The 14,634-nt window shown below is 37.7% G+C and overlaps 1 protein-coding gene across 3 annotated transcripts in view; it reads right to left on the reverse strand.

Moving 5' to 3' along the window:
- LOC101655916 (muscular LMNA interacting protein) overlaps positions 1-14,634 on the reverse strand; it is a 299,439-nt gene that overhangs the window by 121,175 nt on the left and 163,630 nt on the right. For all 3 annotated transcript variants that reach the window (XM_045294875.1, XM_045294876.1, XM_045294877.1), the window contains 4 exons: positions 13,509-13,580; positions 4,552-4,617; positions 4,385-4,468; positions 4,221-4,277 (listed from right to left, as the gene is read on the reverse strand). In XM_045294875.1, the coding sequence (XP_045150810.1) occupies positions 4,221-4,277; positions 4,385-4,468; positions 4,552-4,617; positions 13,509-13,580 (279 nt within the window). The remainder of the gene's footprint in view (positions 1-4,220; positions 4,278-4,384; positions 4,469-4,551; positions 4,618-13,508; positions 13,581-14,634) is intronic.

Below are 14,634 nucleotides of genomic sequence, written 5' to 3' on the forward strand. Positions count from 1 at the left end.
CATCTTATAACAAGCAGCCATCTAAATGAGCTGTAAGTTAAATCCACACAGAAGCAGCACACAAGCCTGTGTGATCCAAGAACTGTAAATGATAAAATCTAAGACTTGAGGAGGGAATGGTATTAGAGCTTGAATTCTGAGCATTTGGCTTGCAGAAGGCTACGGATGACAGTGAAAGCCAAACTCCATTTGCAAGGTCCCCATGTGAACGAAAGCTCAGGTGCATCTTCTCTGGCCAGACCAGGGAAATGAACAGCCTTTGTATGAGAGACAATGCATTGGAAAGTGGTTACTGAGATGTAGTTAGGTTGAAATTTTAAACCTTATGATTTGATCTCCCTTTTGACCCATTTTAAATTTGTTCTAGTTTTAATATGTTTAGCTTTCTTTTTGAATCAGGTCTTTTGCATTTTATTTTGTTATTGTTTTTGCTTCCTTTTCTTTTTGTTTTATATGTTTTTATGCACATTACATCGAGGATAGATAGATCTTTAAAGACAGTAGCTGGATTAAAAGGTTTTTAAGTGTAAAAAGGGAGGGGTTGGCAGGGGTAAATGAGGAACTAATAACAATTACAAGAAAGAAGAAAATGATTGTGGTGATTGTTGCATGACCCTTTATCAAATGGCTGAACGATTGAATAGTAGATATGTGAATTATATGTCAATCAAACTGTTTTTTAAAAGCATGACAGTACATAAAGGGTCTAGCAAAAAGGAAGCTAGTCTGAATATTTTTTTCTCACTTCTAAGGAGACGCTAGATCCACAAAAAGCTCTTCCTGCCTGTGGAGCAGCACATTTGGATGTGGTGCTAGATGTGCAACCATGAGGTGTCAAAGGGATCAGGTATCAGGCATTATCAGAACAAAACATCATATCATAGTGAATGAGCGGGGGGAGTGCAGAGTGGAGCCCCAAAGCCCATTTGTAGGCCACTGGACATCCCCTTACAGAAGGGTCTTGGGGAGGAGACGAGCCAGTCAGGGTGCGATGTAGCAACCATGAAACAACTTTCCTCTAGTTCCTAAATGCTTCCTCCTCCCCCACTATCATGATCCCAATTCTACCTTACAAATCTGGTTAGACCAGAGGATGTACACTGGTACAGATAGGAACTGGAAATACAGGGAATCCAGGGTGGATGATCCCTTCAGGAACAGTGGTGTGAGTAGCGATACCGGGAGGGTGGAGGGAGAGTGGGATAGAAAGGGGGAACTGGTTACAAGGATCTACATGTGACCTCCTCCCTGGGGAATGGACAACAGAGGGGTGGGTGAAGGGAGATGTCGGACAGGGCAAGATATGACAAAATAAAAATTTATAAATTATCAAGGTTTCATGAGGGAGGAGGGAGCGGGGAGGAAGGGGGAAAAATGAGCAGCTGATGCCAGCAGCTTTGGTGGATAGCAAATGTTTTGAGAAGGATGAGGGCAATGAATGTACAAATGTGCTTTACACAATTGATGTATGTATGGATTGTGATAAGAGCTGTATGAGCCCTAATAAAATGCTTTAAAAAATAAATAAATAGCTAGATCGATAGATAAGGATGTGGTGCTAGAAGTGGCTTTTCAATAGTGAACATCGGCTTTGGAGTGAAGCCAGAATGGAGGACCTCAGAGCAGAGACAGGGAGCACATCAAGATCCTTGTAGCACAGAAAACGTGGGTGAAGGGAGACAGCAGACAGTGTAAAATATGGGGGAAAATCATTGATAAATTATTAAGTATTCACGAGGGTGGGAGGGTAGGTGGCAGAGGGTGGGAGGGTAGGTGGCAGAGGGGATAAAAGAGGATACCAAGGGCTCAAGTAGAAAAAATATGTTTTAGAAATGATGATGGCAAAGTATGTACAAATGTGCTTGATACAATTGATGTCTGGATTGTTAAAAGAGCTGTGAGAGCCCCCAATAAAATGATTTATAAAATTAAAATATATGGATATCCTTGTAGTGTCACTTAGTCATTGCATCAACTAAACGTAGAGCCATCCCACCTATTATTTGTGGCCCAAAGCATCTTAATTGATAAAATGTCTTTTAAAATACAAAGAAAGAAAACAGAAACGGGAATTTATCTAACAACCACAAGAAAATGCACAGCCATGTATGGACCAACCATGCCACCCCTAAATGACAGCATATGTCCATACAAAGTCTAATTTTAAAATATTCTTAACAGCAGTATTAGTAAACACTCCAAATCAGAAGCAATATTAGTGTCCATAAACCAGAGAATAAGCAAATAAATTCTACTATATCCATACTACTCATCAATTTAAAAATGTGAACTATGGCTGTTTGCAACAATAGAGATGAAACTCATGTGCTCTTTATTATGTGCGAAAAGTTAAATTCAAAAGACTACATACAATGTTATTCTGCTTATATGAAATTCTTGATAAGACAATGACAGGGACATGGAGCAGATCAGTGGATCTCCTCACTGGGCTTGAAGAAAGGAAAATACTGAAAAAGGAGTAAAAAGGAACTTTTACAACATTAATGGAAATAGTTTATACTTGAATGCAGTGGTGGCTTACACAATTGTATAATTCATCAAATCTTACATTAAAAGGAGTGAATTTTGCATTAGCTAATCTGACTTACAAAAGCAAGTTGCACACACTGCAAAAAAGAATCTCATATAAGAATTAAAGGACAGAATAAATATTATATTCTTGAACAGTAACTGTCAATCCAGGAATTGTCCTCAAGGAATGAAGAAGTGGTAAATTACATTAAAATTTTAAAACGAAGCAATTTATAATACAAAAGTGACCCCCAAGCCCCCAGTATTATTGGAGTCCCCCAAACAAAGAAACATTTGGAGAAATAATGACTGAAAGTTATGCTCAGTGTAAAGGGGCCAGGGGTGGGGTTGGGGGTGACTCCAGACTTCCAATGAAAGGCCAGAGAAAGTACATATCATGGTATTTAAGAGGGGGCAAATGCACACTTAGGCATGATCCAGGAAAATAAGTAACATCATAAATAAAGACAAAATTCTAAAGGCTTACAGAGACATCTGTAAATGGTAACGATAACAGGAATAAATAGCACAAAATACTTCACAAAGATTTCATTGAAGTGAAATGATCTAGTGGAGAAAATGTTGAATGAAAGGACCTATCATTTAATATCCAACCACACTATAATTTAAGTGAAAGGGCAAAATAAAGGTATTCTCGGGGACAGAGGGACACAAAATCTACTCTGAAGACATTGCTGAATATGGGTTTCAACAAGGTGCCAACAAGAAGAACCACATATCTAGAAGAAAAGCATGGATATGTGAAAGCAAAGAACTTTAATGAAATAAACCACAAAGGGCTTAAGTACAAAATTTAGAAAATTATTTTTAAAGTGTGTGTGCCTGCAGATTTATATTAAAACAAGTTGCAAGGAAAAAGTGCATGCAAAAAGTGCCTTGACTAATCCCACGAGACAAAAGAAGGCTGTGATGAAACTAGTTACTATTCAGAGTGGGAAACCACACATATTTTGAACCTTGGATGAGTGGATTTGTAAAGTAAGCATTTGAAAAAAATGATTTTAAGATAATATAATATTTTATCCCCACAAATGAAAATGAATATGAATATGAAAGAGACACTTAGATATTCAATAGAAAGAATTAATTCATCAATAATTCTCCAAAAATCTAAAGTATTCAGGTTTTTCTGTCCATCAGAGTCATCAAAAAAAATAATTCAATGAAGAAAAAAAAAATCAGAAATAACAGCACTTAGACGTATGACTACTTTAGTCCACTTCACATCGCACTTCTGTACATCTAAGTGGCTCCGTGTATCACATAAGTAATTGGTTGAGAAGAGCAATGGTTTGCCAGTGGAATAAGGCAGATAGTCTACATCACATTGGTGGATGCTCTTTATAATGCTTACAGATACTTAATATAATACAACAGTGGCTTTTAAATTCCTTTAAACTTGACTCACTGTAAGAAACAGATTTTTATTTGCAAACCTCTGCACATATACCTACAGTGTACACATAAACAAACAGAAACAGGAGCATCCAGCAGTACCTACCCTTTTGACAAATCAATATTTTGCAGTCTTACTATCCTCCTTATAAAATGATGGTTCTTAGCCACTAATGAATAGCTTGGCTCACTATGAAACTTGACCTACAATGTAAAAATCAGTGGTCCAGTAAGTCTTATAATTCAATCAACTAAATTATATATGCACATACTTTGATTGTGTCAGAACCCAACGTCTGTGGGGACCTTGACGGAGACTCAGAAGAATACTGGAAAGAGAAAAAAAGGACAAGCCGTGAGGCATCGATTCAAAGAGAGAGAACTGAAGAGAAGCAAAGCAAATTTTTGAATTGCACATTCTAGTCTAAGGCATTACCATAGACAAGGAATCCTGTAAGACCTTATCAATGGTAGCACAGAGCTCTTCAGTTTGCTGCCTGAGCTGTGCAGGGAAACAGAACTGGAAAAATGGAAACCAGGGAGTGGGTTAGCAGTGGCGTTCAGGATGGCACACCCAGAGCAGCAGTGAGGCGAAGCCATTACCTCCCAAGGTGCGTCTCCTGAGTTGTCCTGGGAGACACTTTCATTCTTGGCGGGCTCATCTAGGGCCTAGGAATGAATGAGATGGTGCTCATATGAGGTTGCTGGTTAAATGTGCAGTCTCACCAAAGAAAGTACACTGGTTAAGGGGCAAGAAGAAGATACTTATACTCCACACTCTGTAGAGCTCAATATTTCTCAGCGAAAGAGGGGGAAAATCTGTCATTTAACGAGTTGTTTAATTCATTAAAGAGGTGTTTCCATATTTGACTAGTACCTCCTAGGCAATTAATATCGATAATATAAGGTATAAAATCCAGACAATGTGACTGAACTTTTCGATTCAAAATCTGCAACGTGGGCATCTTATAAATTCAGATGCACACTGTCCTCTTCAAAGCTCAGAAAAAACTTATCAATCCTTTTATGACTTATCAATCCTTTTGTGACCTTCCTGGTGTAATAAGATTTTGGTGTTTGTGAATCATCATTTTAAAATCGCTGCAAACTAGATTTTTTTCTCTCCCCCACCCCTCTTTTTGTTCTTCTTCTTTTTTTTTTTTGTCAAATTGACAGTCAGTACAAGTGTATGGTGATTGTGTGATTGTTGCATTAGTTAAAGCTGTCTTGATAGTAAGTTCTAGAAGTAAACTCGTGTTATACAGAAAGAGAAATCTCGTGGAAAATCAAAGGAAAGTCTTTGAGAACCTCAGGGCAGGAAACCCAGATGATCCCGGGAAGGCTGGAGGACTGGATTCTGGAAAGCCATCAAGTATCTCTCCCCTCTGGGTGATGCCTCTTCATGCACTTTATCCTTTGTGATCTGGGAAAATCTATTTTTCCCCCTGACAGATTAAGAATTTTCCATGGCTCCCAAATTGACATAGATTCAATCCCTCAAAATAACTTTTGGAAAGAGAGAATCATGTTGACAATTCCCAACTCCCTTAGGTCAGGAGGCAAACCCTGGCTCCGACACACATGATTGAAACATTACCTCTGGAGGGCTCTTGGTTTTAAGAGCACAAATATTGACCCTACCTAAAAAGACAGTGGTTTTGAGCTTGGTGTGTGGGCCTGTCGTGTCTATCTGAATCTGCCTGGTAAAATAGAGGGGCAGCCAGACAGAGGAAGGCCCTCGTCTAGGAGTGACACTGTGGCAGCAATGCTGGGCTGCAGCTCAGGAACCGTGCGTGGTGAAGATGACCCAGGATGGAGCAATCTTCACCATGTTGAGCACAGGGTCACGATGGGTCTAAGCTACCTGGTGCCTAGCTACCCCTTACAAGGGTTCTGATCAGAGCCACAACACAGGGACTCAGGTATCTGGGAGAAAAACACAGAGAAGAATGTAAATTCTTTAAAAATCCAGACTCACTGGACCCGTTGAGGCTGAAGGTCTGCCTGAGGTGGTCACCCACATTTACCCTTCAGCCTTTCTTTTTTTCTTAAACCTTACACCAAAACTGTTTCCTGAGGATGCCTTTTAGTGAAATAAATTGGCCCACAAACTAAAGGAAATATATTCCTCAAGAAGATGGGCTTCAGCGAAAAAAATCTGTCGACATGAGGCCAAAGGTCAACAGTGACTCTAATGCAAAGATGAGAAGAAGGAAGCAGCGAATGCAGTGGATAAGGTTGACTTATCTAAAAACTGTAACTCTTCTCACTGAGCACCTTCTGCCGAAAATGTCAAGTTAGCATGTCATTTGCCATGTAAATTTTCACCCCCCAGAATGTGTTTTTGTCCAGTTATTTTTAAAACAATATTATTAAATAGAATCCTTAGACTTATCACAAGGTAGTCTGTCCCTCCCTCCTCGGAGTATCACAGCATCTTGCACGGAAGGTCAGCATATTATTTCATCTGTACTTTTATCATCGGCTTCTCTGTTGTCCCTGATCCATTGTGGTCAGGCAAACACAAATTGTATCTTTGTATCCCCAGGATCTAACCCTCAAGAGGTGTTTCAGTAAAGATCGCTGAGGTACACTGAAGAGTGAAATTTAATTAGTAAACTCAAAATCCATTGTTATTTATTTGAATCCAACACAACATCACCCTAGATGACCCTCCATACGGTTTCTGTAAATCTCTCGGGGAGTAGACTGTCTCCTCATGTGGGGCGAAGGGGAGCCCCCCTTAGATTAGCGGTCCAACACTTAAGCTATGGTGCTCCTGAATTGAAGAATAGCCCCCAGACCAAACGCCCTGCCACGGAGTCCGTTCTAACTCAAAGAATTGCTCCTTTGCGCTTCTCCGGTTGTCAAGCTTTCTGGGTACAGAGAGCCTCATTGTTCCCCTGTGGAACAGCTGGTAGGCTGGAACTACCGACCTTGTGGTCTGCAGTCCTAATCATTACTCACTACATCACCCAGCCTCCCAGGAATAAATTGAATGGACTATATGGGGTCAAATGAGTAAAAGAACCATGGAAACAGTATGATATTAATCTCCCCTGGTAAAATAGTTTAGAGAAGTGGCTTCCACTCTTTGACTATTTTAACAATTTCTTTTTTAAAATTACAGTGGGATAGATTTACTGTCACCGATCTGAGAGTGTGCTCAATGGGAGAACAACAGCGGATGTCATCTGGTCAAAGCCACATAAGGTTGAAATGTGGGTTCTTCTGTGGGAATTCTAGGAGAAAGACGTCGTTATCTGCTCCCATAAATAATTATAGCCGTGGAAACCCTACAGAGCGTCACTATGAATCAGAATCGTTTTGATGACCATGGGTTTGGTGGGAACTTACTGCAGGTTAAACACAACTTCCACAAGGATAGTTAAAATGTAGAATTCCACTCATATATGTTATATTTTCTCAGACCCCTTTAAAAAAACAGGGAAATTAACTGATGTTAGATCAATAAAGCTAAGGCTTTGAAACTGAGCAAATATTCAGATTGTATTAAAATTTCCTGGAGGATTTTTTAAAATTTAAATAACCTTGAAATTTACCAGGATTTTTATTATTATTATTATTATTATTGACTAGGAGGTATGTGACCAATGTATCTTCTTGATCAACTCTTTGCAGTGACCATAAAAAGTAGCTTCCTCGCCCCACTGTTCAAAACTACAGTAAAAGACAATATTTTAAATTTCATTAGTCATTAGTCTGACTGCACATTGCTTTTTGACAACCTAGCTGCTAGGATTGTATTGAACTTCTTTAGATTTATTCATATTGAGTGTAGTTTTTTCAGAATGTTCTCTAACAACAAAATACATCTATTAAAAAATATATTTTTCTTCCAAACTGGAATACAGCCAATTGAGGCATAAAAAAGACATGCTATGAATCTCATCTTAATGGTTCTTAACTAATAAAAATTGTGAAAAATATTCTATCATTCGAAATGTTTATATTTTTATCAAAGTATCCAACTGTGGGAACCTTATTTTAAAAAGAGCCTTTTAGCAGAAATTAGTTTCTGACTTCATCATTGCCTCATAATAAGAGCAAAGTGATAAGGACTAGCATTGCAAATTAAAGTCCTTATGGAAAAGTATGCCAATGAACTGCAACAGATGATCTCTCATGCAAAAGATGTATCTATGATGTAATCACAACTATTTTCCCATCAGATATGTTGACTCCCAAGAGTCAGTTCTAACAATCTCAATAGAGAACAAAATGTTTGCATTATAAATGTAGTATGACAGGAAAGTGCTTCCAAAATACGAATAACCTAAAATGGATTGTAAAGCTTGCACTGCCCTGTTGCATGTTGTTGGTGTTCTTGTTGTCCCGTAGGTCGTTAGCCATGAGTGATGTCAATTCCTTGCATAGGATTAGGACACAATAGAGCTACCCCACAGGACGCTCTAGGCTGTAAGCCTTCTGGAATCAAATCATCACGTTTTTATCTAGTCTCGAGTTGCTGGGTGGGGTCAGATCGGTCAGTCCTGTGCTTAGCCATTGTGCTGCTAAAGCTCTGATTCCTTGCACACATAACGGAATTTCAAAAATTGCATGAACAAGTCACTGCATTTTTGCAATAGTCAAGTCCACTTCCCCAAAATTATTTATGCTAATCTGAAAAGGGGGAGCCCTATTAGCAAAATAGGTTCTGACTTGGGCTACTAACCACTACTAACCACAGCCGCTTGAAACCAACAACCATAAAGATTTGTTGTCTCGGAACCTATAAGAAACAGCTCTACTCTGCCCTATGAAGGTTATTAAGATTCAGAATTGACTCGATGGAAGTGAATTTGGTTTTAACTCGAAAAGATCTATGATAGATGATTTTATGTCAACTCAAATGTTTATGAAAGTGTGGGGTTAGAATCCACCTGTCAATTAACGTCATAGCCTTATGATATGGTCTTCTTATAAGCCGGGACTCTGGGGAGCCTCCCTCCCTCTCTCTGCCCCTCTGTCTTTCTGCCTGCCTCAAGCAAAATTAGCAACCACGTTTTTGCTGAATTTTTGAGACACGACTTATAACAAAAACCAAACTCACTGCCATCAAGTCAGGTCTGACGCATAGCGACACTAAAAGACAAAGTAGAACTGCCCCATAGGTTTCCAAGACTGCGTTTCCAACACTGGATGGGAGCAGAAAGCCTTAGCTTTCTCCCTCAAAGTGGCAGGTGAGTTCCAGCTGCTGACCTCTGTGTAGCAGCCCAGGGCACAACTCCCTACCAGGGAGCCTTTGAAACATGAAGAGATTTCAAAATACGCTTGCCCAAGGAGGTATGCGTAAACAGATTGGGTTTTACCAATTTATGCTTTCAAAAATTAAGCTAACAACTTCAGAATAAATTGATTTGACAGCTGATAGTATGTGTTATATTTTTGCTTTTCTATTTTTATACCTCAATGTTTACTATTGTATTCAAAATGCAAAATTCTTTATCTTCCTTCCTCCAACTTCCTAGCCCCAAACACATATCTTTACCAAATAGCTTTCCACTTTGATAATCAATCCTATAATTTTCTTGACTGTATGTAGAGTTGAACATCCCTAGTATTGTTCTTTAAAACACATACATATTTATGAATTGAAATTATGGTATCTTGTAAAGAGCAAAGAGCAAAGCCATTAGTAAATAATGTCTATCTTTATTCTGGTCTTATTATAAAGTACACTTGTGAGGAAGGGAAAGGAGAATTTAAAATTACTTTCAAAGAAAAATATCAGACTTTGGGGGAGAAATAAATTAATCACTTTGAGACCAATGAATAATATTATTTGATTTCTTATAAATATTCCTTCCATCATCTTTTCTTACCAGAATATAATCGCATGCTAATAATAATCAATTATCTTTACACAGCAATGTGCCCATTGTATTTTTTATATTTTATCTGTTTCTATCGGACATCAGAAGGTTTGAAAAAATCAATTAAGGATAGAGATCTTGAAAATTCTCTGTAAAGGACTGTAATACTCATATAAAGACATTTTTGCTAAATTTTTGCCAATGTCCATATCCCCGTTATTTCTGTGCAGAGAACTCAATCTTGTTGTACACATTAGAACAAAAACTATGAGGAGTCAAAGATACAAACTGATCTGGTCATTTCCTTTATGTTTGTTTTATAATCACTTGCATTTCATCCTCATGTCAATCCAGAGAAGATGATTATCAGCAATATGTTAATCTGAAGACAACACACTAAAGTATGGTGCTTACATTTATGCCTTCCTGTTGAGCCCTACTTAAACCTAATACTAAAAATGGATACCTACTAAATGTTCATAGGGAGAGAAATGATAGAATATGTCAAACACTGTATCTTTAAGTTTTGATGCAGATAAAAAATTATAGAACAGAAGTATCAGAAACCTCATGTTCCCTACCAACAAAATGTACCCTTTTAAAAATGATAGGCTTCAATTAGAGAGATTAAAACTGACAGAAATTCAGTGATTTAATGATGGATTAATGTTTAGAGAGTGGAAAACTGAAATCAGACCCATTGCAAGGGATGTCCACCTTCAATCTGGGAGAAATTCTTGCTTTCAAAAACACTGTTACTGCTTACAAGTAATTCAGGTTGCTTGGTACTTCTATGGTAGAGTAGAGAAAAGAATGTATAAGGCATCTGCTTTGAATTTAATCTGGTTGGTTAAGAGAACTAATTGCTGGAATATCGTACTCTGTATCTTTTTAAAACTCTTAAGACATTCTAACAGAACAGACTCTAAAAGAAAGATTGAGATTGAGACACCATCCTAGCCCTTAACTGTGGTGCTCTGTGTGATACTCAGAGGCGCTCAGAAAAGCTTCTGTGATTGAGACATTCCAAAATGTTGATCCTTCACAAATAGATGAATTTCTGAAGATCGTACTCATAATTTCATCTCAATTCAGAAATAAGCCCCTTTGATTAAAATTTTATGAAATGAATTCTATTATATAAACAGATGGGCAAAATGACTAAATTGCTAGGTTTATTTTTAAAAAGCAACAACACCAAAAGGAGCCGTATAATATCACTAAAGAAATATTATTGGAAATGGAAATACATGCATAAAATTTGGGGGAAATAATTTTGTTATTTAAAAATTATTACAAAGTAGTCTCACACTGAGCAATATACAACACGGGATAGCAAGCAAAAAATGCACACAATTAGATGAAGGAGCTAAAGAAGAAACAATCAAATATGTGATAGCTTAAAACAGTTGACAAATTCAAATCAGAAACAATTTATCTTGGCCAAGAAACAATTGATCATACTAGTGTTTATAAAATAATCACCCCTGCCAAGAATTACATTAAAACTAGATACGATTATATTTATATTTTTGTACCCTATATAAAAAGTAATAATTTCCAGCAAAGTATGCTTCAGTCAAAATTTAAAATTAAAAGGTCTCTCTTGTGGACTTGCGTTAGACTAAACATGCATTGATACCTCATATACATTTATGAAGTGCTTTTATTATAAAAGTGAAAATTAAGCAAATGATTCTTCAGTTTTATGAATAAACTTATAGAATAAAATCTACATAAACCAGTGAATTAGAGGAGTGAGCTCTCCAACAAATTCTGGAACCAATACTGACCACCACAGAACTTCACGACTATGAACTATTGCTTTTCAAATAGAAAATTAAGCTAATAACCCATCGTTCAAGAATAAGACACGCAGAGGAAGCAGGGAGCAGGGAGTTTTTATGTCTAGAGGAAATTTGGCAACAATTTTAAGTGGTAGTGCCACAACCTGATTAATGTAATTGAGAGTACTTAATCATATACCTGAAACATGTTAAATTGATAATGTTGTATTTCATATAGTTTGACAGCAATAATCATTTTTAAAGCAGAGAATGCACATAAGTTGATGAGATGAACATGATGGGAAGACATCATGACGCAGCCAGGCCCTGATCTCCCCTTTGACTGGCTACTCAGGGAAGAAGCTCTCATGCTGGTGGCGATAGATACTGGTGACCACATTTTAGCACTGTCTGCCTGGAATGGGCGTGCGTCCTCTCATGACTCAACATGGTGATCTTACACAATAGCACAAGGGGCACTTGAGAAAGGCCACTTCTCCTGGCCTCCGGGGCCCTCCTGAAGTCAGTGTTTTAGGCCCCTCTGAACTTTGGAAGAATCAGAAAAGGTTAAACTTCAGGAGAGAAGCTAGAGAAAAAAAGGCCCTGCAGGTTTCCCTTCAGTCCAGTGATCTCCAAAGCATTCAGACGGAAGAGAGCATAGAGTTTGGAGTTAGTGATGGGAATTACAGGCTATACGAGATATAGTCATTGAACGTTTCTCACTGTTAATTTCTCCTTTGGAGACAGAGAGCATATAGAGATTGTATTCCCTCAAACCATGCTAAAAGGACAACAATGCAGATTTCATAAACCAGTGATCAAAATAAAACCTAGTTGACAACTATTATTTTAACGAAGGATAATACTAGTATTTCAATCATTATAATTATGTAGGAAAAATGGATTCATGCAGTATAAGAGATGGCCTAAATAAATCATCATAAAATTACAAACTTATATAGATATAAATAAACAAATATTTTCACAGACTTAGTAAATGGTTTCATTCCAATTCTGATATGATCCTCTATTTGGACTGCAGTTGAGCATATGTAATGTGCTTATTAAACAAGAGGCTTGAATTTAATTTACCTAATTGAGTAATATGCTTTAATTTTATAATTAATGACACTAAATAGCAAAGCAAAAAACCCAAAATGTTCTGGAATCATGTGAAAGCAGCTGGGTCATTGAGAATGATCTCGATTCTCTCTTCCACTCAAAGTGGTTGAATCAGTGCCTAGCGAGGACAGATACAGAGTTTGAGCCACTGATAGAATCTAAGGGTTTAGCTGAATATTCAATTAATGTGTTTCTGCCTGACGGAAGCCATTACCAATCATCAAATATTGGCCAGTCAAGGATCAACTTAGTCAACTGTTCAGTCAAATCTCATTCCACCTCTACTTCTTTGCCATTTTAGATAGAGGTGGATGTTGTTAAATAAAATAACCGTTTACGAAACAAACCAAAAAACCACCATTGAGTAGATGCTGACTCAAAACAACATTTTAGGGTTTCCAATATTGTAATCTTTACGAAAGCAGACTGCCACGTGCTTCTTCTGTAGAGTGGATGGTGGCTTTGAACTGCTGACCTTCCGGTTAGCAGCCAAGTACTTAACAACTGCACCATCAAGGCTCTTCAATCACCATTTTGAATTCCTCAAACAAAGGTCTACCTATGAACCAAGCTTCCCAGCACTACTGAGCAGTGGTCTGGACCTTTCTTGTTCATATTCAGTCTCTGGTGATCAAGCAAAGACATACTGATTCTATGGACCAAGATGCTTTCAGCACATCCCTCTAGATAAAGACCCAAATTTTATTTTAGTAAATGCAGAACTCTAAAACAGCAATCTTCTCACAGAAACTTTAGACACAGACAAAAATGTCACAAGGAAAATAGAATGACTATGCTATGTGCCAACACTGACCTTCTGTTCCAAAAGAAATATGTTTGTAGGGATTGCTGCAAAAGCCTTGTAGCTTGACTTGGTCTTGTATTGCTAGAATAAGTAACCAGAAAGCGAGATTGGAGGTGAAAAGGAGAAAGAATATGACATAATTATAGACTAGTTCTATCAAGTTAATGACACGTTATCAAATGAAGAAGAAAAGTCTTATAGTGGAACAATTTGTTTCTGAGAGAGAAAACAAAATAGCTCACATGTTAGTGTTTTATTAGCATGAGAAGCAAAGAAAAATCACAGTGGAACATCAGCCTAGGGATCATAGGCAATTATAAGCTACCCAACTTCTGAATTTAAAAACATCCATTTCCACAAAGTTATAAAGAAATGTCTTAATAGCAGCATTTTCTCCAAGGTGTACGATTCTATAAATGTGGAACTTTTTCGCTTGATCCAGAAAGGAAGATAATTATTTTTTATAGTGCCACAATTAATGGATAGTGTGCCAACAAATTTAATTGGACTCTTCATACAAACTCTTGCCTCATTCATAAACACAAAGGTGGGAAGACACAGAACTAAACAGCAGTTTAAAATCCACAACGCGATTGGAAGCTTGAGTATAATTAATATCAGCAGTTTAACTCTACCATGGAAAAACGAGGAAGTCAAGCTCTTACTCCACAATTAATTTTCTTAACCCTCACCATCGTCTCCTGTCTTTTATAATTCAGTGGTGTTAATCAGGGTCATAGAGACACAGGAAATGATAAAAGTTCTTGAGTTTTAAGTAAAACTCAGAGTGATATAGTTCAGCTTTGTCAAGTATTTCTGAGTATGAGGAAATTGTAGAAGTCAAGATAATATGCACAATAAAAATCTCAGTTTTGATATCAATCTGGGTCCCAAGCTACTTAACTAAGTTCAAGGCTCCCATCACTTCAAATATCTGTGTCTCAGGCAACTTTCCCAGGGGTCCCGAGCCAGCCGGAAATCAACTCAGAGCTCCAGGCTGCCTGGGCCCCCTTGGAGCAGACAGGAGGGTCTGCCGAAGATAAGATAATCAAATAAAATGCAACCGTGAGGTTTATGGAGCTATTTGAAGTAACTCTCATTAAACCAGCGTGAAGAAGCATAGAGACTGACACCT

Source organism: Echinops telfairi, unplaced genomic scaffold (genome assembly GCF_000313985.2).
Source record: "Echinops telfairi isolate 266 unplaced genomic scaffold, ASM31398v2 ScPeMD7_3533;HRSCAF=4204_1, whole genome shotgun sequence".
Taxonomy (NCBI): Eukaryota; Metazoa; Chordata; class Mammalia; order Afrosoricida; family Tenrecidae; genus Echinops; species Echinops telfairi.